Below are 22,217 nucleotides of genomic sequence, written 5' to 3' on the forward strand. Positions count from 1 at the left end.
ACACAGCAGACAGACCAGCAGACGCAGGCGAGCACCACTCCCGCACCAGCAAGGAATTGTGGGAAACAGAGTGGCGGCTACATGGGTACAAGGCAGCTAAATGTGGGATGAAAGCCGTCGTCAGCTGCTGGGATTTGATCAGGAGGCCTGAGCTGACACCGCACACCGAGGAATGATGCAAATTGAGGCAGACACTGCAAAGGAGCCGCCATGCAATGAGAGAGACTCTCAACAGCGAGAGAGAGAGAGAGAGAGGAGAGAGAGGGTTAGAGAGAAGAGAGAGAAAGAAAGAGAGAAAGAGAGGGTAGGAGAGAGAAGATAGAGAGGGAGAGAAACAGAGAAAAAAGGGGAAAAGAAGAAGAGAGAGAGAAACGGAGAGAAAGAGAGAAGAGAGAGTGAGAAAGGGAAAGATGTGGGGATGCGAAGAGACGCTATGCAACGAGAGAGACTCGACAGTGAGAGAGAGAAGGGGAGAGTGGGGGGGTGGAGGGGGGATTTGGGAATGCAATCCATTTTTAATCCGAGGTGCCAGAATAAAGTCCACACAACTTGCCTCAATCAGAATGCTAAGTAGCCCCACGAATGTTATTTTTGGATTAAGATTAATGCGGGTGGCTCACCACACACATGCCCACACACAAACAAACACTAACAAACATGTGTGAGTCCACACTCTCTCAAAAGCATAGAAATTGCAGGGCAAAAACACACACACACACACACACACACACACACCCTCATTCTAAAGTGTTAAAGGATGGAAGGGGATAGAAGAGATCTAATCGCCTCAATATGGCATGCTATACAGACATGTGAGAAAGGCTTAAGCTTGCCCCCTAGTGTTCATCCCGGTCCCTGTTGGCATCAGAACAACATGAGAACTGCTCAGTGGGGGTCAGAGTTGTCGTATCCTCGCTCTGTGTGGGCTTGCTTTTAATTGTTTACGATCATTTTAAAACTGCTGTTAATATTCAGATTTTTTGCTCTTTTTGATGCAATAATTAACATGCTTAGATATTTTCAACCGGCAAAAGCAGCATTCGGCCCATTCCAAAAATGATTTGGCATGAGAATGCATTACGGCCTACAACAGTATATCCAAAAACAAGGATGTCCAATAACTGTAGTCTGGCAAGATGGCAAAAGTTGAATCACCTCTCCCACTCTTCTTCCTTGTTCTTCAGTGACAATCCTCATCAGATAGCTAAATGGATATAGGTACAGAAATACAGATAGATAGATAGATAGATAGATAGATAGATAGATAGATAGATAGATAGATAGATAGATCACAGAAATAGGAATCGAGTGTGTATCTTTTTTTCTTCAGTTACTGGGTTTATCAGTATGCTGATGCATTAAAAAAGCAGTCTGGCATCAAAGGCCATTGCAAACGTATGTGCTACAATGGAAGAAAAGACAAAGTACAGTAAGGAGTAGACAGCTTTATGGGTAATGGTGTATACGCCTGTGGATCGACATCAAAGTCAGCACTGCATTAATAGAAAGATTCATTATTTGGGAGATGAAAAGAATGTGATCCATTAACTAGACCTTCTACAGCTCAGCTCTGGAAATTCTCCATTTTGTATTGCCAGCAGCAGATTTGATTTAATAATGTGCGATGATTCAACACTGAAATGCCAGCACCAGGCAAGCCAAACGGAGAAAACACACAATACCATTTACATTCAACATACTTGAACTAAGGAACGTGACATAAAGTTATGTAATGAAAGTGAAATGGGATGGAGACGCTGTGAGATTAAAACTGCACAGCTCCCATTTTAACCATAAAAAAGTTAACAAATACAGCCCAGCCCTAAACTAGAAGGTACAAAACTTTTATCATACAAAAACATACCATAAGAGTGCCTTACAACATATCAGCATTATCTATGACCCTCAATAGAGGGCAAATGCTGCAGAGAAATGTCTGGTAATGCTCGTTGTCTACATGAAGTTCATTTTCATCTGCGTTAACCTTTTCCAGCAGCCCAGGCAGGATCTGTCTCCTTATGTGAAGAGGGAAATTCATGGGAAATTTTGCCTTTAAGTCCATGTTCTTCTACAGGCCTGTAGTCCAGAGGGATGAGCTAAACAACGCTCGCCTCTTCCATCTCTTTGTTTAGGAACCAGGCTTTGCAGTTTGACAGCTCAAATCCCAGTAGCTGGTGGTGTGAATAGCAAATCAGAGTAAAGTGGCTGCCATCACATGTAGCGACTTAGCTGTCATCAGCTTAACATGGTTATCAATGGTGTTTTAAAACATCAATGAAAAGTATCAATAGCCCTAATCAAGGTAAATTCCTATAATCAACACCTTGTCAACATGGAGGGGGGGTTCCTCTGGTTAGGTGATGATATTAGTAGACAAAAGGTTAGAAGTACAATCAATAATCCATTTGTAAACAAAATGGTAGCTGACAGTAAATCAAGCCATGGGATTAGAGATGGTTTACAATCAGTCATTTTACCAAAATCTCTCATGAAAACATGTAGAAACTTCCAAGGATGCCTAACACACCTATTAAATGAGGCAAATATTGCTTGTGTCAGAACCGAAACCCTGCCATCCAAGTCAAGAAAGAAAAAAGAGGTAATGACAGTAATGGCAGAAGCTGGAAGCATCAAAAGCGAGCGTTTTAATACGCGCCTATTGTTTGCAATGGACCAACAGGCACTAAAAGCATCACGGAGTGCATCAAACCATCTCGCAGAGCGCCATAGGAGCGTCAAATTAGGAACCTCAAATGATGCACGTCAAATATCGCACCCAGTGCATTCGGGCCTTAACGGAGCCTGAAGAAGTGTTATTACATATTTCTTCTGCTTCACTTTCCAAGCCTCTGCACTCTCCATGCAGCTGGAAATCTTAACACTGGAGACCTCGGTTGTCTAAGATGGTGGCTCCCGGTCGGTCCTTTGCTCGGTGAAGTCCAGTTCAAGGCTGGGGCAGGAAATGGCTTCGTGCAACAGGAGCCTGTGATGTTGCAGATTTTACAATTAAAATGCTAGCAAAGCCATGTTAAGCTGCATACCAGATGAAAGGCATTCTTTCACAAGTCTACCTGGACATAAAGTGACATAAAGAAAGGAAGCAATGTGATAGATGGCCATGGTAACATTATGTGATAGACGGCCATGGTTTAATAACCCTAATCAAGAGTTGCTGACTGACTTACTCTCCTCAACTTTTAGGCTTGTCTCTTGCCTTGTCTTCTCATTATGATTTAATAGGGCATAGAAAAACAATGCTGACAAACCCCCTGATACTTAGACGTATTATCTAAGCATTTCTGCTCCCCTTAGCGGAACAAATTGGTTGTCTTAACCACGACTCCCATACAGAGTGCAAGATAAAAGAGAAAAACGGGGAAAGGGGTACGCGAAGGAACACATTTCTCACAAAAGAAAGCATCTCACTCAATTTGTACTCATGGATTTTTCCACAGTATGTCCATTGGTTTATCACTGGGGAGCTTGTTCGACTCTAAAGACGGTCAGTCAACATAGCGTTGGACATGAAGGTCATGGCCGTATGTCTCTACACCAGACCGGTCTGACTGAAGGATCAAATCCTATATAGACAAGATAAGCACCTGCCTTTTACAGCTGAAGTAGCCTATTACACAGGTTGTGCAATCCCCACTACACAGGCTGCCCTCAGATAGAGCCAGCAGAGCTTAGGAGAGAAAATGCAAAGCCATCACATTATTGGTGGGGAATAGAGACTTTGGGGATTACAGTTTTTTTAATATGTTTTTCCTAAACTGAATATCATAGCACAAAGCAGGGATAAGCAAACAATAGCAGGAAATCCGCTTGTACTTTTGAATGTGTTATCAGGCCTGTTTGTGTTTGAAATAGTTCTTGTTTGGCATTTCCATACGTTTCCATACAAGCTGACCAGCTAGACATTATTGGTAGGAGAGAGGAGCCAGTAGTCAGAGGATTAAAAAAAGACTACTATCCTGAAGGATCATAAACAAACATCAATGGCTTGTTGTCACCTTAGCTAATTCCATTATTCAAACTCCAGTATTTCCTGTTTGGCTTATGACACTCCGTCGGTTTCTGTCTTCTCTTTGAGACTAATATCCTACCAGGACAACTTATCTGATGAGACCTTACACTTAAATCAACACTTTGAAGATCAGGGCTGAGGTCACTATTTGGAGTCTATTCCCTGAAAGACCTTACTTTCTTGTGAGAGGTGAGACCAGACACACTCCCAAAACTGAGTCGATAAAGTATCTGCTCATCAGGAGAGGGTGACAGCCTGAGAGATGAGACCACATCAATCATGCGGACTCCAATGGCCGCTCTGTGACTCAGATAAAATAGGGACTGCAGACTGGCTGCTCCTTAAGTAGGCAGCTGAGGAGTCAACTGGAGACCTTCCCCATCTCTCTTGTTTGGTGAGAGGTCAATAGCTCTTCAGACCCCCAAGAACTTTTCAGTTCTTCAGCACTCTGTTGACTGAGGAGGACTGAACACCTTCTGAATTTAAAAAAGGACTCTTCCTCTTCTTCACTGAAATTGATTTCTCTGAAGTGATTGCTCTGAGCAATATTTGGAAAAAAAAGAAAAGAAAATCAAACGAGATTAATACTTTGCCTGAATAGAAGACACTTAACTAAACCTCCCTTCTTTGATTCTACTTCCCCTCACCCTTCTCTCTGTCAGGTCTCATTTCTGCCATAACAAAATTTGGAGAGATGCAAAATGGGTGGCTCACAGCATCATGAACCCGACCCAACCCTGGCTTCAGGCGCCTTCCGAGCAGGCGAGTCGCAGCAGCATCTGTTGTGTTTTGGCACCTGTTGACTGGGGATGTCACCCAAAATCTGAACATGTGTCTGTGAGCTATTTAGCTGCACACGGCCATTATATTCCTCGGCATCCTTGAACTTTCCTTGAGGCAGTGTGTTGGTGGTATGAATGTATTTTGACACAGGTCCCATGCCAAGTTCTGACCTACTTTTCTGTTTCAAAACTGTATTTTGACATTTGCTGTCTAACATCTAACCCTGCAGTTAAACATTGTCTTTTGACATTTTATACAAGTCAAGCCAAATCTGTTCACGTTGCACATTTTAAAAAATACCATGTAAATGTTGCATGATGCATCCCTTAAAGGAATAGTTCACCCAAAAATTTATGAAAAATGTGTCCACATAACACACAGTGAGTTAGCTAGCACAGCTCTCTGGTAGCCTTCTCCAAAACAACAGAGGTGTCCAGAAACATTTTCTTTAGAGTTCCAAAAATGGCAAAAATGACCATAAAATTACTCCAAACAGCAGAATCGTGAAGTGTAGAAGAAGTGTTCTGAAGCCACACGGTTGCACTGTGGGTCCAAAAGTCCAATATTTACCTCATTATCTCCTAGATTTTCCTGGCACTTGTTCTGCACCGCAACCCAACAGTCACACTACAGTAGCATGCTTCAAATACTCCCGGATATATTGTAATTACGGTTACAGCATGCTTGAACGACCCGGTAAAGTGGTAAATACAAATGGGAAAGTCACATTTTGCATGATACCCAAGAGGCCAAGATGTGACATTCTAACTCTGTTTTAGTCAATAAAAATGTAAATATCAGTTACAAAGCTTAGAGTACAGCAAATCTAGGAGATAATGCAATATAAGTAAATACTGGACTGTTTCGACCCACGCAATCGTTTGGCTACAAAACACTTGGATTATGCTGCACAAGCTGTTGTTTTAGAAAAGGCTGACATGGAGCTGTGCTAGCTAATTTGCTGTGTGTTATGTGGGCATACCTGTACACACTTCACTTGTGTTTCGTCTGACATGAAGGTGAATAGATGAGTGAATTTTCATTTTGGGGTGAACCAGACATTTAACACAAGAAAGGCCAACGGATTCTTGGGGGTCTAAGAGAAGACCAAAAAGCCGTCCATTGAAGGGAATAAAGGAAACGATCTCAGCTATTTCCTTGCGTGAATTTTAAAGTCCAAAAGAAAGCGGGTCTAGTCAAAAGTCAGCCTTTAAAGATGTGACTAGAGCTGTTTAAGGCCGGATCGCAAATCACCCCTTATTTCTTTGAAACTCCTCTACGTTCATATAGGGCGCCAACCTGAGTCACTTTCATCTGTTTTCATCATCCCCTCTCAGACAGAGAGCCCATTTGAGCACCTACTCAGGTATTCACTATGGTACAGTATGCAGCTAATGACACAAATATACTACAGACACCCCACCATTTATCTTCCTAGTACCATCATTTCTAAGTCAATTAGCCCAGTCAATATGCTGTGTCAGTTATTACCCACATTATACCATAGGTAAATTACTTCTATGCAGCAGAGACACCTCTATCAGGTTGACACGCAAGGAAAAGTCAGTGGGATGGGAATCAGGATGACAGATTGGCGGCACGGAGTTGAATCGGGCCCAGCTCCGTGATTCATGGGTGCTTCAGTAGAGAAGTTATGGAAACAGGAATATTGTGTAGGAGGCATCATTACATGAAGACAGTGAATTCTCAGTTGAAGTATAGACCCCTATGCGAAGGAGAGACAAAGACAAGAGAAGAATGCAGAGGGCGGCATCAGTATGCATGCTTTCCTCTCCCCTCTTCTCTCTCTTTTTTCAGTTCCCAGAGTTCTCTCGGTCTCGCGGTCTGATCTTCTGTGCCATCACCAGCCCTGCTACATCATCCTCCAAGATCCTTTATTCTCAGTTTTATCTTAAACATGCTATGTCGGTGACAGCAATGTCGCGTGGGGAACGAGTCGCTGAAATTCTCCTTTCAGAAGCTGGGGAAACTGTGATGACATTCGCTCAGCATATGCTGCCGGCTGGCTCTGCAGAGAAGTAAGGGGGATGTATACACCTGCCAAGGGGACAGGGTTGAAATTTACTACAAGTTTTGAGATATAAACACAGCTGGCGGAAAAACTTTCAAAGAAAGGCAAGACCGATGAAATATACATGGAGTGGGGTGACGAGAGAGAGAGGTTTTTGTCTTGCAGTCACCCTGCTAGATGTATGTTTTGTTGTGTGGTGGCAATGGATCCAGAATAAATGATTTCTATTTCCCTGGTGATCCAGGCAGCCTTGGAAGCCACTAGTGCTGACTTACAGAGACGGACTCAATGTGAAATCCGTATTTAGGTATGCCAGGCGAGTTGCAATTGGCATAATACCCTTTTTAATTTCCACGCCACATTTGGGAAGCAGCAGCTGCCTTGTCAAGGCTCATTTTTTAGCAAACTGGAGGGGGGTGGGTGGGGGGGGGCGGTGGATGGGACAGCTGCAAGTCTAGAGTTTTTGTTGCTGACATGGAAAACAGTCATTAACGTAGTTACTTGGAGTATGTTTGTGAAGCCCATATTGTGTACCAATGAAATGGCACTTGTCACCTGGGAATCCACTGAATTCACAAACCAGCTCACCCTGGTAAATATTGAAATTCGTTCATTCAGTGTTATTTTTAGGTTTACTGCCTGGTGCCATTACCAAACACTCATAATAATCTCTCTAAGCAAATGTGAAAATAACAATACAATTCATACTGTCCCGTTTTACATGGCTCAAATTTCATGCAGAATTAATCTTATTCTAACTCAATGTTAATGAGCCTGACAATACTGCAATTTAGTTATTAAACCTGCATTATAGTAATTGCAGCTGCTTAAACTAGCGTTGCGATTTGGAAATCTGGTGCGTCATTTTTCTCTATAATCATTATTTGCCAGATCCCTCTACCTCTATTTGATATTTCCATTACTGGAAAATCAACACACGCTACAACAAAATGTGGTCACTATTTGCATGGGCTGCTGGAAGTGACATTTGGGAAAGTATGGCCTCAGATGATCCAGTTAATGAGAAATGGACTCTCCCTTCACCCAGTGGAGTGTTTTCAACCTGCATTTCCTCCTTTCTTCTTTTCATTCCTTCTCTCCTTCTTTGTGTGTCTGATATTTTTAGGTTCGTTTTATTCACATCGCATTTTAATTTGGACTGGCATCCTTGAAATTAAAGGAAGATAAAAGGGAAACTGGCGCTATGTTAATATCTCTTTGAAGATGGAGTCAATTTGGCAATAGAATCCCTGGCCCTTATTTTCCCTTCCCTCGCCCCTCTTCCTGTATTCAGCACGCCGTTGAAGAGATACTGCAGACTCAGCTTAGCAACAGCTTAGCTTGGGTGGAGGAACACTTGAAGCCCTCTGCTTTCATCTTGCTCCTGTGGCAGAAATCATGTTTTGTCTTTTTTTTTTTGTTGATCTACGTACATCTGGACATTGAACATTTATCTGTGTAATTTATGCTTATTCTTACCTTGCTTGCCTTGAGACATGGACTGCATCTTGTCTGGCTGGATTTTCAAAAGGTATAGATTAACCTCCATCAAGGTTTCTCTGACAGGAATGTGCGACGAGCGTGACAGAGCTCTAACAAGTAGGTGGAACTCAGTGGAAGTCAATATTTTCTGTGCTTTGGCTGTATGCATCGTCAAATGCCGTTTTTGAAATAATGTTTGCACAGTAATGATAGACTGTGTGTTCTTGTATAGTGGTAGCCAGTATGGAAGTCCTTCATGTGCTTATTCTTTATCTATCCTGCAATAGAAGTGCAGATAATTAACTCTTGAATGCTATGCACAAGAAATTAATTAGTACACTCTAAAGACAAAACTCTCAACTAGCTAGTTACCAGACCATTCTTTGTAACTTCTGATGGAGGAAAAGAAAGCGTCACATCATTTTTTCAAAGAGTTCCTCCTGGGCATTGATCCAAAGTGAAGCAGTGATTCAGCAAATATGCAGTAAACATCTACAATAAGACTGGACTTGTACAATGGCAACATCTGTATATCTAGCTATAATGAATTTGTGAACAATGTAATATCTTTGTCCTAGAAAGATTCCACACCTTTGGAAACAGCTTCTTCATCAGTTCTTCTAACACCTATTCCACTGTTTTTCCCACCTTTATCCACCACACATTTTGTATTCATAACCTCACCAGTACCTATTCTAATCTTCATCGTCCAGAATATAAAGTCAGCGAATATGAATGCAGATGCTTGTTTGTTGACACACCGCTACAATTCCAAAAATCGGAATTCTGCTCATCTAATAAAGTCACATTAGCCAACCATTTGATGCGCGTCTTTGTTTCATTACTCAGACTGTGACAGCGGCTGAGAGAACAGAGGGAGACATGGTTTCCTGGTTTCTCAAGGATCCTCGAGGAGAGCTTTTGAATTAAAGTGTGAGAAGCAATCCGACAGAGTTGCGACGACACCCGTATCAGCGCTCTGCAGGCCAACCTCCATCTTGTCTCGTCTAAGAGCGGGCTGAACACGTCACGCTGCGACTTTAATACCCTGTTAATTACTCTCATCTTGACCTGCCGGTAAAATGAGCCCTGCTGCCACTGCCGCCCATGTTTCTGTTATCTGTGCAAAAATGCATTAGCGTGTGCCCCCTTTAATGGCTTTAATTAGTTGTAAACGGAGCTGATTCTCCTGTTAAGTGGATGAGCAGTCGATACAGTAATATAGTCCTAATATGCGTAGCTCCAACTCTATCTAGTCTGGGAGGTGGTGCACGGGAGTATATTGTGCACACCGATGATAGAGGGCTGGCTGGATAAACCCATCCAATTATAGTGAGAGCATCTCATGCTCTCAACCCAGGCCATATCAGGCAGTATTCACTCACTGCACAGATATGAAAAGGACATAATTAAAGTGGTGCTGTATTGACAATGGAATCCTTACGGTGGAACTGTTTCAATGTCAGCTGCATAATGGAGAAAAAGTTTCCAGTGGAGCAGATGAAACATCAGTAGGGCATATTGTCAGTGGAGTGAAAGGGAGTCATCTTCCTGTCATAATAAAGTAAGCAAATCCTTTGGACTAGTGGAAACACAAAGAACAGGGGTACACTCCAAAATATATATTAAAAAAAGTGGCAATAAAAAGCTAGAATAGGGCCTGTTTCTTCATTCTTTCCAGACTGAGGGATGTCTGTACTGATGCTGTCAACACAAACCAATCAACAGCGCAGATTATTTCAGCATTATTGCCTCTTGACAATGTTGATTTTGGAGCGAGCTTACACAATAAAAGTGCTGAGCCCACTTTGAGCCAGAGGGGCCCATAAAATTAATGGCAGTAAACCATATCTCCCGTCATCCTGTCATCTGCAATAAAGTTTCCAGTCTCCAATCTTTCCATTTGCTGAGTAATGCTTTGCCCGGTCAGTGGTGAGGTGCAATGCTCTCACACTGGATGATGCTAATGGCTACTTACGGTTTCTAATGCAAAATGCTATTGCCTTCGAAATAGCATGTCTCTATTACTGTGTGCTGATAGGATCCATTGTTGGGAAATACTGTGACAGCACCTTTTAGTGACCTGCCTGAATTTTGGAACTTCTCTCCAGACCTAGGCAGGAAATTGTTTTATTTGACCACTGGCCATGTTGGCTGGTACAAACCAATATTCCCCAGTCACACTTTACGAAACAAACTAATTTGTTTTTAGAATGGAATAGGACCTCTAAATGATGGTTGATTACCTGGAGAAGGAGCAGATAAAGTAGACAAACACAGCAAAATTTTACCTGCATTTGACTGGTGACTGCTCCAAACATCACTAAACAGTGAGTAAAACCCTACAGGAAAAGCTATATTACTGAATTTTAGCAAAGGAGGCATTGCAGTCTTGAAATGTAGAAAAAAATGGCAATTCGTTGTGGTTACTGAAATAAACACTGCATGAGATTACAGATAATTTATTGGCTGTCTCAGAAAAATGTTTGACTGTAGATCCAAATATAATTTTGACAGTGAGTGTAGATGATTAATTTTTTTTTGAGGAACAATATTCCAAAAGAATCTGATTGCTGACTTTGAGAGCTTCTGTAGAATACATTACCGCTTACAATTTGAAACTGCTGATCACATGACATTACATTTTGATTACAGTTTGAAAGTAGCGTTCCCAACCGTGATTTCTGAGTGTGGTTCCATGGTAGAGTAGGCATCAATAAACAAGTAAAAACTCAGGGTGACTCAGGGCATCTTTAAATTGCAGGGGAAGGTGCACCTATTTCATGGCTGTTTCTCCGGAGTTTACTGTGGGAGATGCGAATGTTACATGTACTACACACACTGCCTGAAAATACGGTCCGCCTCCTAAACCTTGTGTGAGTCAGCGAGCAGCAGGGGTTCTAACAGTCGGTGTGTACGTGTGTGTGTGTGTGTGTGTGCGTATGTGTGTGCATCCTTTCCAAGTGTGCATGTGCTGAGAGGAGGGTGAAGGAAGAGTGCGCTCTCTCTCCTGTCTCATATTTCTCTGCGGTGTAATGTGCCGTCTATTCATGCGATGCCTTTTAAAGGCATGGTGGGAATCGCTTCACAGTCAGGCACGAAACTCAATATGCTAATGCCTTCCAAGGGAGCGATGGAGGGGGAGAAAACATAACCTGTCAATTACCCGCGGCACAACCACTGAAAGATTTATTGAAAACCACCAGAAATTTCCACAAGACAAAGGAGCTTAAACATGCGATAGATCAAAACACAAGCCATCGGTTGTTTGACTAATTACAAAATCATGTCAGTAAAATTAACCTCCTCTGACTTAATGACATCAAGTTGAATTACATTAAGTTTAAGGAGGCATATGGCAAATGCATCTTCATCAATTACGACTTGGAAGTGCCAGGTGTTAATTTCTGGCTTTGATTTATACTGACGGAGTGAAAGTCTGATCTATAAAAACTCATTACCCAAATTCACAAACAAGTGAAAAATCTGTACTTTTGATGAGAAACAGAAAACTCTTGAATGCAGCTTTGGAGGAGACAAACAATGCGTTACACACACAACAATACAATTAGCAATGCACAAGCAGTTTCCTTCCACTCGAGCTGATTTTGTTTTGCCTGTGCACCCCATGACTCTCTGCTGGCTGAGGACCCAAGACAGCACAGTGGGGCCATCAGAATTGGTTTCAGACTATTTCATTTCTCACACAGACATCATCGAGACCCCTCAGCATAATTTGTTTACAGCTTGGAGATGGAGTGTTGGCAGTGCTCATCTCCCTCACTGGAGTTAATTGCTGTGATGATAGGCTTTGCTGGGAACACGTACAGGCAAGTGAAAACAAGCACCGTTTCTGATTAGAGGTTATGGAAACCGAGCCAAGCCGAGAAGCCCACGACAGCGACGCATCCCCGCCACAATCTTCCCTCTCATCAGATCAATTCTTCCATTGCGCTCTCAGCTCCTCAAATGGATGTCAAAGGGATTTCCACGGGAAATTTGTATACACACGATCTGCCTCCCTCTCTCATGCGTTGAGAATCACACCATGCTGCCCCGCAGGTTCCAAACATTGTAGGTGTCCTGACATAAAGCAATAATCTGTAACATTTTCATATACCTAAATTTATGCTTTGCCTCTAACGGCAGTAGTGATTCAATCTTTTACATTTGCTGCTCTAAACACCAGGTGTCTGGTAGTCTTTCCTGGGAAAAATCCTCTGGAGCACATGTGATGCATTTTACATTTCCGGCATCGGCAACAGCAATTTGTTTGGAATAAACAGAAGAACTGCTGGGAAAATCCAAGGGAAAATCCAAGGAAAAAGACGTCACAGTACTGGAGACACTGTTTGATTGCCAAGTGATTTCTGGGAAGTGCAGTGCAGAAACACCACAGCAAAGAGCGCTTAGCAACAAAGATGTGGCCAATCTCACGGATTGCCACTTTACCTGAACATAAATATGGGTTCATGAACTCAGCGTTGGACGTTTCCCCAGCCTTGGGTGGGACTCAGCTGGGCATGAGTTCCCTGGAAGTTAAACCCATGGAAACATATGGTCCTGTGGTCCATGTGAACCTGATCATTTGAGGAAAATCCATTGCCGCTACTCTCTTGCCAGGCACCAGATCCATATCCAATCCCCCTCCATCATCATCCCTCCATCTCTCCATCCCTTCCCCTCTGCTTCCCCTGAGCCCAGCAGATTACAGATATCATTATAATGGACGTCCTGGCAGGCCAGCTGCGGTCACATTTAATTTGCCATGCCCTGATATCTACACAAGATAATCAGCATTTACACCTGAGAGTGAAGACAGAAAGATGAGCGCCAGTGTGCATGTGGGTGAGAAGAAAGAGAGTAGCAGAATTAGAGAGAGAAGAATGAGAAACACAATGTGAGAAGAGACGGAGCAAGAGATGGAGGGAGGGAGAGAGAGAGAAAGATTGTAAGGAAAGAGCCTGTATTCAGCACACATACCGCAGGGACAAAGGGAGAGTACCGATGGAGCGCACTTGTCAGATTTGCATTTTAATAAGAATAACCTACTTTGGGCCCCTGAGATGACTGAGAGAGGAACCTGATTCACTTGGACGTCCCTGAACACAGATGTTACATCTTAGCTTGGAGGGAGTTGCCTTCCCAATACACTGCATCTTGTTTGGAGGGAGTAGGCCTGTCCAATTACATGTAAACACAATCAATGGCATTGTTTTTTTTAAAGTGAGGGTTAAGATGCACTAATTGTTTGCCATATAACACACACATACACTCGCTTTATTGATCCCACTTTTATGTACATGAGTATTTTTAGAAAGTCTCACTTAACTTCTGAACCGTTGCTGGATTATGCATTTCCTGCTCGACAAATCCCTTTGCTGCCGCTAGACGACTTCCATTGAGGACCTTGATTTGTGTAAGAAAGAAAGTTATTTCTCCCACCTAAAATCTGCGGAATTCTTGTATTAAAGCTACCGAGCAGATAAATATATATATAAATTTCTGTTTAGCACCTACGGAATGGGCTTTCACATCTATAACAGATCAATTTCCCCAGAGCCGAGGAGTGACGACCCAAAATGCTATTTCCTTTGAAGGGCTCCCCACACATATTTCAGCTGTGAACTACCAACTGAGCTCACTGGGAGACACATTACTGTTCTGAATCTATTGCAATGTGACTGTATGCGCTCTGAAACCACAATCTGTCGCAGAGTTTCTGAAAGTCTACTTGCATCTTTCTCTGCAAGAAGGCTCAATCTGTATTTGCAGTATGGCACAGCTTACTGTACATCTGCAAATATAACCCAAATTTAGCAACCGAATCAATTCTGCATCTTGTGTTGTTCCTATCCATCTGTCTATCTACCCATCCATCCATCTATCCATCCATCTATCTGACGGTTTGTCTAGCTCGTCTGTCTGGGTAAACCGCCTGTCTGTCAATGAGTGGGCTCCTCTTTCCATCACCTCAAGGTGCTTTATTCTTTCACCCTAGACTGTAGAGCTACCTTTTGAAAGCTTGCTAAAATATGCAGTCACTGAAATCAGCATACGGTATTTGTCCTTCACATGAAAAAAAAAAAAAAAAAAATCCATATAGGCAGCTATTTATGCAAGTCACGAATTCCCTCTGAAGTGGTCCTTTTGAACTTCGCCTTGAATGAAGATAAATAACGAGAGGAATAGGATCCAACAATGCATACTGTGGAGAAAGGTGACCCCTTGGCGGAAGAGCCTCAACAACATGGTGCCAAGGATTGTGAAAGAGTCATCATCAAAACTCAAACTCCCATCTGTCGCGTTTGCAAACTAATCACAACAACCGGCAGGCTCACAGATAATGATCAGAAGGATTCGGGGAGAGTCCATTCCGCGTCACAAACGCTAATGAGATCAACACAGCTAAAAATACCCAAGAATATTTATCTATCTGTGGGAAAAAAAAAAACATCTAGGTTCTTCCCCAGGATATCCTCCCTATTAAAAATTCACTTGATCACTTGACAGTCCTGTCGCTGAAAGCGCCGCAGCCGATACCGACCGCCTGCAGACATCGGATCAGGTCATGTGTCAACAGAATGTGGCCAATAAGGTTGTCTCTAATATAAAGGCTGTAAAAATCTCCTCCATGTTTACTACAATCCAGTATTGATGGACCTCACTCTTTGCTGCTGTAGATCTATGGGAATTAAAGTTATTATACTGGCTTTGTTATATATGCATGCATGCCCAATTTAGATGGACAAATCAATCCTCCATTGTATCTTTTATCTTGTATCTACTGTAGGTATGTATGTATGTATGTACCATCTATCTATCTATCTCTCTATCTATCTAATAGGGTTCGACTGATATGTTTTTTGAAGGCCAATACTGATATCGGCCTTCTATTTAAGCTGCCAATTGGATGTATTTTGTGCCGATATTCAATATCTTTACATTTTACCATTTTTATGCCCATAAATTTACAAGTATTCAGTGTTTCATCCATAATTTCTTTCCTGGTTTAGACCATGGGACACTAAAAGTCTCCATTAAAGCCCAAGATAATGAATTTCTTTTAGGGTTAGCAGCTCTTTAAGGCAGGGTGATGAATTATGTGCAAAGAAAATAAAATTTAATTGCAGGTTTTTCAGACTGTTTAGCTGTGGTCAGGGAGGAACCCCCATCATATCAGTAATCTGATACTTAATAAAAGGCCAATGTCAGCGTGATATATCAAACCCTACTATCTATCTATCTATCTATCTATCTATCTATCTATCTATCTATTAGGGTACAACTGATATGGTTTTTTGAAGGCTGATACCAAAACTTTTTATTTAAGATACTTTTTATCAAGCAGGCAAGCTAGCTATCTAGCTATGTATCTATCTATGGGATTAAAATGTATTCAAAGTGAGCGGTAGGCTCACATTTCACACTAGTTTTCCTTTGAGCGTGTGAGAAATTAAGAAGACACCATGTGCTTTGATTTTGATCAGTTATGCTAACTCTGGTCCTAACACTGTGATGACTTTGAACCCGGGCCATGTCGTGGATCAGCCGGCTACTTTATCTATCTGAGTGGCACTGCAGCCCGCGAGAAGCGAGCGGAGCAGGCTGAGTTATAAGCCTGACAACGGCTCCATTCAGGCGTCTAATTTAAGAGCGGCTTCTGCTCTGTCTAATTAACAATTTACTAGGCCATCAGTCAGCCTCCCCATTGTGGTATAATCAGCGTCACCGACGTTCAGGCAGCTCGGCGCACTCTTTCACATCTGCAATAGGATTAGGACAACCATGCAACTTTCATGGATACGTGGATAGAAGAGTGGGCACGGCAAGTTCCGAGGATGCAGGGAGAATGATAATTTCTCTCGTGAAACCCCACACTGGAAGCCTGTATCGCGTTGCCGGAGCGAGATGGGCAGCGTGTTCGACAAATTAGCCGGCTCCGTTCGTGCATGCTAGGGGCTGTAGCAGTATAATGTTATTGCCGTGTGAGAGGAATCAACAGATGCATATTTGCGTCCCGGGGGGGGGGGGGCTGCTGCCTCAGCCGGTCGTTATGTATCACGACTCTGGTGTGAACGCAGCTCTGCCACATCTGCAAATTGTGTGCAAGTTACACCTGCGGAGGTTTTTCTTGTTTGTTTTTCAGGGTTAGATTTAGGTTTAGGGTTAGGCACATTGGAGGTTTTGAGCAGCTCTACCCTGTGTAGGCACCTTTAAAGGATTATGATACACTTTCAGAGTGGATTTTTGTAAAGGACATAAATAAATCCCCCCCCCCTTAAAGCCTCCACCCGCCCCACCATCCTAAAGTTGCATAATGCAAATTCATCCGGTGCTGCATGTCACAGAAATTGTCCCCTCCCTTCCCCTCCCACCCTCCTCTCCCTCACCCTGAGGACAAGTGCCAACACTTATTTCTGTTTCCTGTGTTGCTGCATTTAATTTTTATTATTTTTTGGCGGAGGGGGGGGTGCAGGGGGGGTGGAGGAGGGGGGGGTTAGCGGGCTATGCTTCCTGCTCGTTGTCCCTCCAAATATTCTGACAGTGGAATAATAACCCACAGAGAGGATTAAGGACTGGTAATCTGCGAGAATAGTGTATTCCATTTCCACCGCTTTCTGTATGTTTTCGCCCCTCAGCTTCCTCTGCATAAACAAATAGAATTTTCTTCGTTTATCCACTTAGTTCCTCTGTCTTGCTGATTAGCAGTGAAGGGCTGGGAGACTGGGATAACCTAGAGCGGATGGTTCCAAGGATATCTGAGGCCTGCGTGTCTGTGTGTGTGTGTGTGTGTACTGTCTATCTGTCTGTGTGTATCTGTGTGTGTGTGTGTGTGTCTGCGTATGTATAAACAAATGCAGTGGTACTTGAGGGGCCCGGCCAATTAAAAAAAGCCCCTGAAGGAGTGTGCTCATCAGGATGCAATGAACATACTAGATCCACTCCCAGATAGCCTGCCGCAGTCTGTCGCCAGTAACTAACACATTAACACAGACAGAGCTGACTCCGTCACACAAACTGTTGACAGCTTGATCGTTTGGACTTTGATTGTCTGGAGCAATCAGTAGTAAAAATGACAACAGTCGACATGATCACAAATGGATAGGCAACCCAAATTATTTCACATACGAATCTTATACATCACCGTTTCTACACAACCTCTGCTATCTTACTGTACTGTGTGTGTGTTTCTATGAATGTACATCACACTCAAATATACAGTCCTAATCCAACTGGATATGAAAACATCACTCCTTTACAAATAGGATATGTAAACATCACTCAAATGTCAGATTTAAAACAGACTTACATGCTGATAAGGCAATAATATGATAATGTAATGTAAAAAATGTGTCAATTTGTAATAAAATGTTCCTCTAAATGGATCAAAATTGTAATAAAATATGATATTGTATATCTTTTTCTGTGATAATGTAATGCATTATTACATTTCTAATTATTAATAATTATTATTATTACATGTCAGATGCAGAACTTGTTTTTTTTTAATTATTACAACATCTGTCTGAAGATGTTATGGCATTGACTGTCAGTGTATTACATGAACAGGTTTAATAAATGTTTGAGTCATTTAGAGGGATTTTGACAAGTTATTAAATTACCAGTTATTACACTATCAGTTACTAAAATGCTTCAGTTAAGAATCAGCATGAAAAGGTAAACGGGTTACTAGATGGTAATGTCATTATCTGCTGGGATAAACAAAGATACATTCGCAATAGGTTCTGTTTTATTCTATTGTGATGGAACAAAGAGCCACGCAGACGAAGGAAATAACAAGCGCCTGGGAATGAAGCGTGTTTTGCCTCCTGTTACCTTTAAAGCACCCTCTACCCCCCTTCCCCCACCCCCCCCAAAAAAAACAGTAGACAGTACTGATGTGTTTTGTAACAGAACACCATTGGAATCCCAAGCCAAGTCTACTGTTTCTTTCCTTCGCAGTAATTAGGTCTTGGGTAGCGTAGCGCTGGGCAGCAGCCAAACCACATGTTGCACCGAACATGGCTGTGTTGACTGCAATTGACCCTCAGGTGTTTATCATAAAGGGGCATTAAGTAATCTATCACCTTTATTGACCTCTATTGGCGACTAGTAGAAATTGCAACAACATCGATAGAACTTCTCCTCCTACACAAGCCTCTGGCACAGCTCCCCCCACCCCCTCCCATTCCCTTGAATTAAGGAAGCCTGTAATTAGACACAAACAATAAGTCACATTTTCACCATGAGGATGAGTAAGCTAGCTTATTAGAGCAGAGATGCAACAGAAACGTCTAGTGAAGAGGTAATATATCACCATGCAAAATACCATGATAATAATACTGGTTTGTCATTTGTTTTTTTTTGGCTTGAGAACGAGGCTTATTAGTCTTTGTAGCTGAAACGTCTGGCTCGTAACGCCGTCTTCCATCACTGAGCAGTTGAGGATGCGAATAGGTGTGGGGGAAGGAGATTGGGAGTGTTTTGAAATTGCAATGAAAGGGGGGGGGGGGGGGGGGGGGGGTTCTCTCAACATACTTTTCAGACAACCTTTTTTTTTTTAATGCCGCAGCATGAAATTGAGAGTGTTTTGTCTTGATCTACAGTCTCTCTTAGCGTCATGGGTACTTTATAGTGTATTACATGACCATTACTCTTCAAGAAAGACTCTAATCCAGAGAGAGTTTGAAGGGGAGGGGGGGGGGTTCCAAAACAGAGTACAGGCCAGAAAGTGAGTCTTGAAAGCCAGAAACCTCAGCACCTGGTGAAGTAATCACTGAGTCATTGATATTGATCAACAACCCTATCAAGATATATTGTGGTCATTTTGTGTTATGAGGCAGTAAACATCTTACTTATTGCCCCTTGAAGAAGAGTTGTGCTTCTTTTCCTTTGGTCCCCTTCCTGATATTGGCCAATTAAGACACACAAAGAAAAAGCTCAACTAGAAGAACAGGCACGAATGCACACAGCACTCCATATGGATGGAATCAACGCTTGTGAAGCTAAAGTTAGAGAAAAGTGCAGTCACAGGTTTTTTTTTTTTTTCTCTCATTTTGTTGCAGCATTCATTCAGTTGTCATACTAACACATCTGAGATGCACGAAGAACACACTTTAACTGGAGAACAAGTGGTGAGATGTCAGGAAAACAGAAGGCGGGATAAATCACGCTACCTCCACCCTTCTCTTCTCTCACATGCACTTTCTTTCTTTCTTTCTTTCTTTCTTTCCATCTTTGTTTCTTTCCATTATCTCTCCCTTCCTCAACCCCCCCACCACCACACACACACACACACACACACACGCACACACACACACATTTTCCCTCCCAGCCCTCCCCCTTAGCTCCTACACACCCATGCCAACACAAAGACGGATCAATTTCACATTCCCTTTCAGGATGCGGAAGATACCGTGTCTCATTGTCAATTTATGGCATGACGTTTGATCCCACCTAATGCCGCGATGCAAATCAGCTTTTGTTATTCTTGTTAGCATGCCATCTCTTTTTACAGCCTGATACGTTCTAAACTATTATTTTGCCACCTCACATCCTGCGTCATGTGGCCTATTTATGAAAATGGAGCAGATTTTTTTTGGCAAGGCGCTGCCAAAACAATAACAAAGTTACAAACTAATTGGAAAAAAAAAATGCCCTCATTGTGTAGTGGTTTAAAACTCCTGAAGAAAAAGCATTCAGTTCCACTATAATGGTTTTATCCATTCATTTGCGCTTTATTGGCTTTGCTTGGCAGTAGACACGGAGGCAAGGCACCCCCGAGCAACAGCTTTCCCACGGAGGCATTTGATCATATGCTGACTGGGTGAAAAAGAGTGTAAATTAAAGTCCCTCCTCAGCCTGACACTTTAAACACAAGACACGACAGGCCATATTTCCTCTGACAAATCAGGGGCCTGAGAGATGGATACCAGTTATAATTGCACTGGAAGAAAAAAAAAAACAGACATAGGTGTGTGTCAGGAGCTGCTGGTGCTAAATCACACCAGCAGTTGGATGATGAAAATCTGCCTGTAGGATCTGTGGGACCCGGAGCCATTCTGTGCCAATGACGGGGTGTACACTTGAATTTGCATCACCCTGTGACATATCAAAGAGAATGCACAAGTAGATGTGCCTCTTTGATTCTGCCAGTTGTGAAATGCAAAGTTACTCTGTAGGGCCACAATAATCTGCTGCTTTCTTACCATAATCCTGCAGTTTTAGCCGAGTAATGAACAACGTGAGGAAGAGGGAGTGTGCACGGCATGTTGCATAAGCGCTCTGTGTGTGTGTGTGTGTGTGTGTGTGTGTGCAGGGGTGGGGCAGGGTGGGATGGGATGGGGGTTTTCCCAAAGCTCTTGGTGGTGCATGTTGGGTAAGATATACATGCACTGGTCTCATTGTGGTGCTTATCAAACACAAACACTGCAAACACACACAGCCATGTCACTATTATTCTGTCATTCTGTCTGCATTGTATTAAACATAATTACAGAAAACAGGCACGGGCACAAGTACAATTCAGGGCGCGCGCACGCACACACGCACTGGCACATGCCAGGTGCTACCTCCTCTCTGCCCCCCTCCTCCCTCCCCCCATACACACAAACACACAAACACACACACACACACACACACACACACACAGCCTAAGGCATATTACTGCCAAGAAATGGAATTCTTAGCCATTTCCGACAGAAATCCGTCCTCATTAGAATAGCTCCAATTAGCCTCCAAGTCCAGTTGGTAAAAGCTACAATGCCCAATTTCCTGTCACTTTGGTGGCACCCTGAGTGGGACGATGCCACAAAAACACCAATTATAAGCCAAGGAGCTGGAGAGTAAAGCGGTATTATTGGGCCGCCAAGCGGACCATCTGCAGGCTTCATCAAAAGCTCAGCCCACAGCGGCCAGACGGGCTGAAGCGGATGCCCGGGTTAAGTTGCGATATCATGCAGAGCATATTGACCGCTACTAACACTACATGGCCTCTCTCGCGTGCGCGCACACACAAACAAACACAGAGACGGACACGCGCAAAATCTGTTATAGTCTGAGTTATGGCTCAATTAAGGGCCACTGAGTCAAGGTCGTTTACAGCCGCAATATCCATAATTGATAGCAGCGCTCCTAGTTGGTTCTTACATCGTCAAATGTAATGAAACAGCCAAATACGGGGCTGCTCGGATCCGAGGAGGATCTGCGCATAGTTACATTGTCAGTCATGTACCAGTTTAACCAAACCCCGAAGGAGGCAGCAGAGTAAACTCAAATTAGGGCGTCTATAGCCTGATTTCTGCCCAGTCTTTGGTTCTGTAGCTTCTCCACGGAGCAGCAGCCCGTAGTGACAATGACATTGCCCGGGGTGGATTTTATTAGTGCGCAATTTACATCCAACCGAGCAGCGTCCTCCTCCTACCTTCTTTATGAGAAAACTTTACAAAGATATCCTATTGTCTAACGGTGTCGCCTACTCACCATCAATAATAGTGGTCTTCATGATTCTGGGGGGGGGTAAAATCCAGGAGCTGTATAAATCCAAGTGGAAGGATTCCCGTTTGCGGAGACAGACAGTATATCCGCTGTTTATTGCAATTTATTGGTAATTGCAAATCCAGAGCACGGTTGGACACGGACAGCCGAAAGCACCCTGCACCCTTCAAACTTTAGCCGTAGGTCTTCCCGAGTGGAGAGCCAGGTCTCCGGCTGCATCCGAGCTCAGTCATTTGGACGAGAGATTCAAAAATATCGACAGCAATAAAAATCCAAACTGGGATCAGTATAAGACTCGACACCGGGCGACACCTCCCCAAATATAGGACGCGCGAACAGCCCCCAAAAGAGCTCAAAGTGTTGCGCAGGAGTGGAGGATCAAAGATACAGGCG

At 43.0% G+C, this 22,217-nt stretch overlaps 1 protein-coding gene across 1 annotated transcript in view; it reads right to left on the reverse strand.

Annotated features, from left to right (window-relative positions):
• The window catches only part of rtn4r (reticulon 4 receptor), a 38,530-nt gene extending 16,555 nt beyond the window's left edge, over positions 1 to 21,975 (reverse strand). The window contains exon 1 of the mRNA XM_078285233.1: positions 21,810 to 21,975. Coding sequence (XP_078141359.1) covers positions 21,810 to 21,831 — 22 coding nt within the window. The 5' untranslated portion in view covers positions 21,832 to 21,975. The remainder of the gene's footprint in view (positions 1 to 21,809) is intronic.
• Positions 21,976 to 22,217: the final 242 nt, after the last annotated feature.

Source organism: Centroberyx gerrardi, chromosome 8 (genome assembly GCF_048128805.1).
Source record: "Centroberyx gerrardi isolate f3 chromosome 8, fCenGer3.hap1.cur.20231027, whole genome shotgun sequence".
NCBI classification, from domain to species: domain Eukaryota; kingdom Metazoa; phylum Chordata; class Actinopteri; order Beryciformes; family Berycidae; genus Centroberyx; species Centroberyx gerrardi.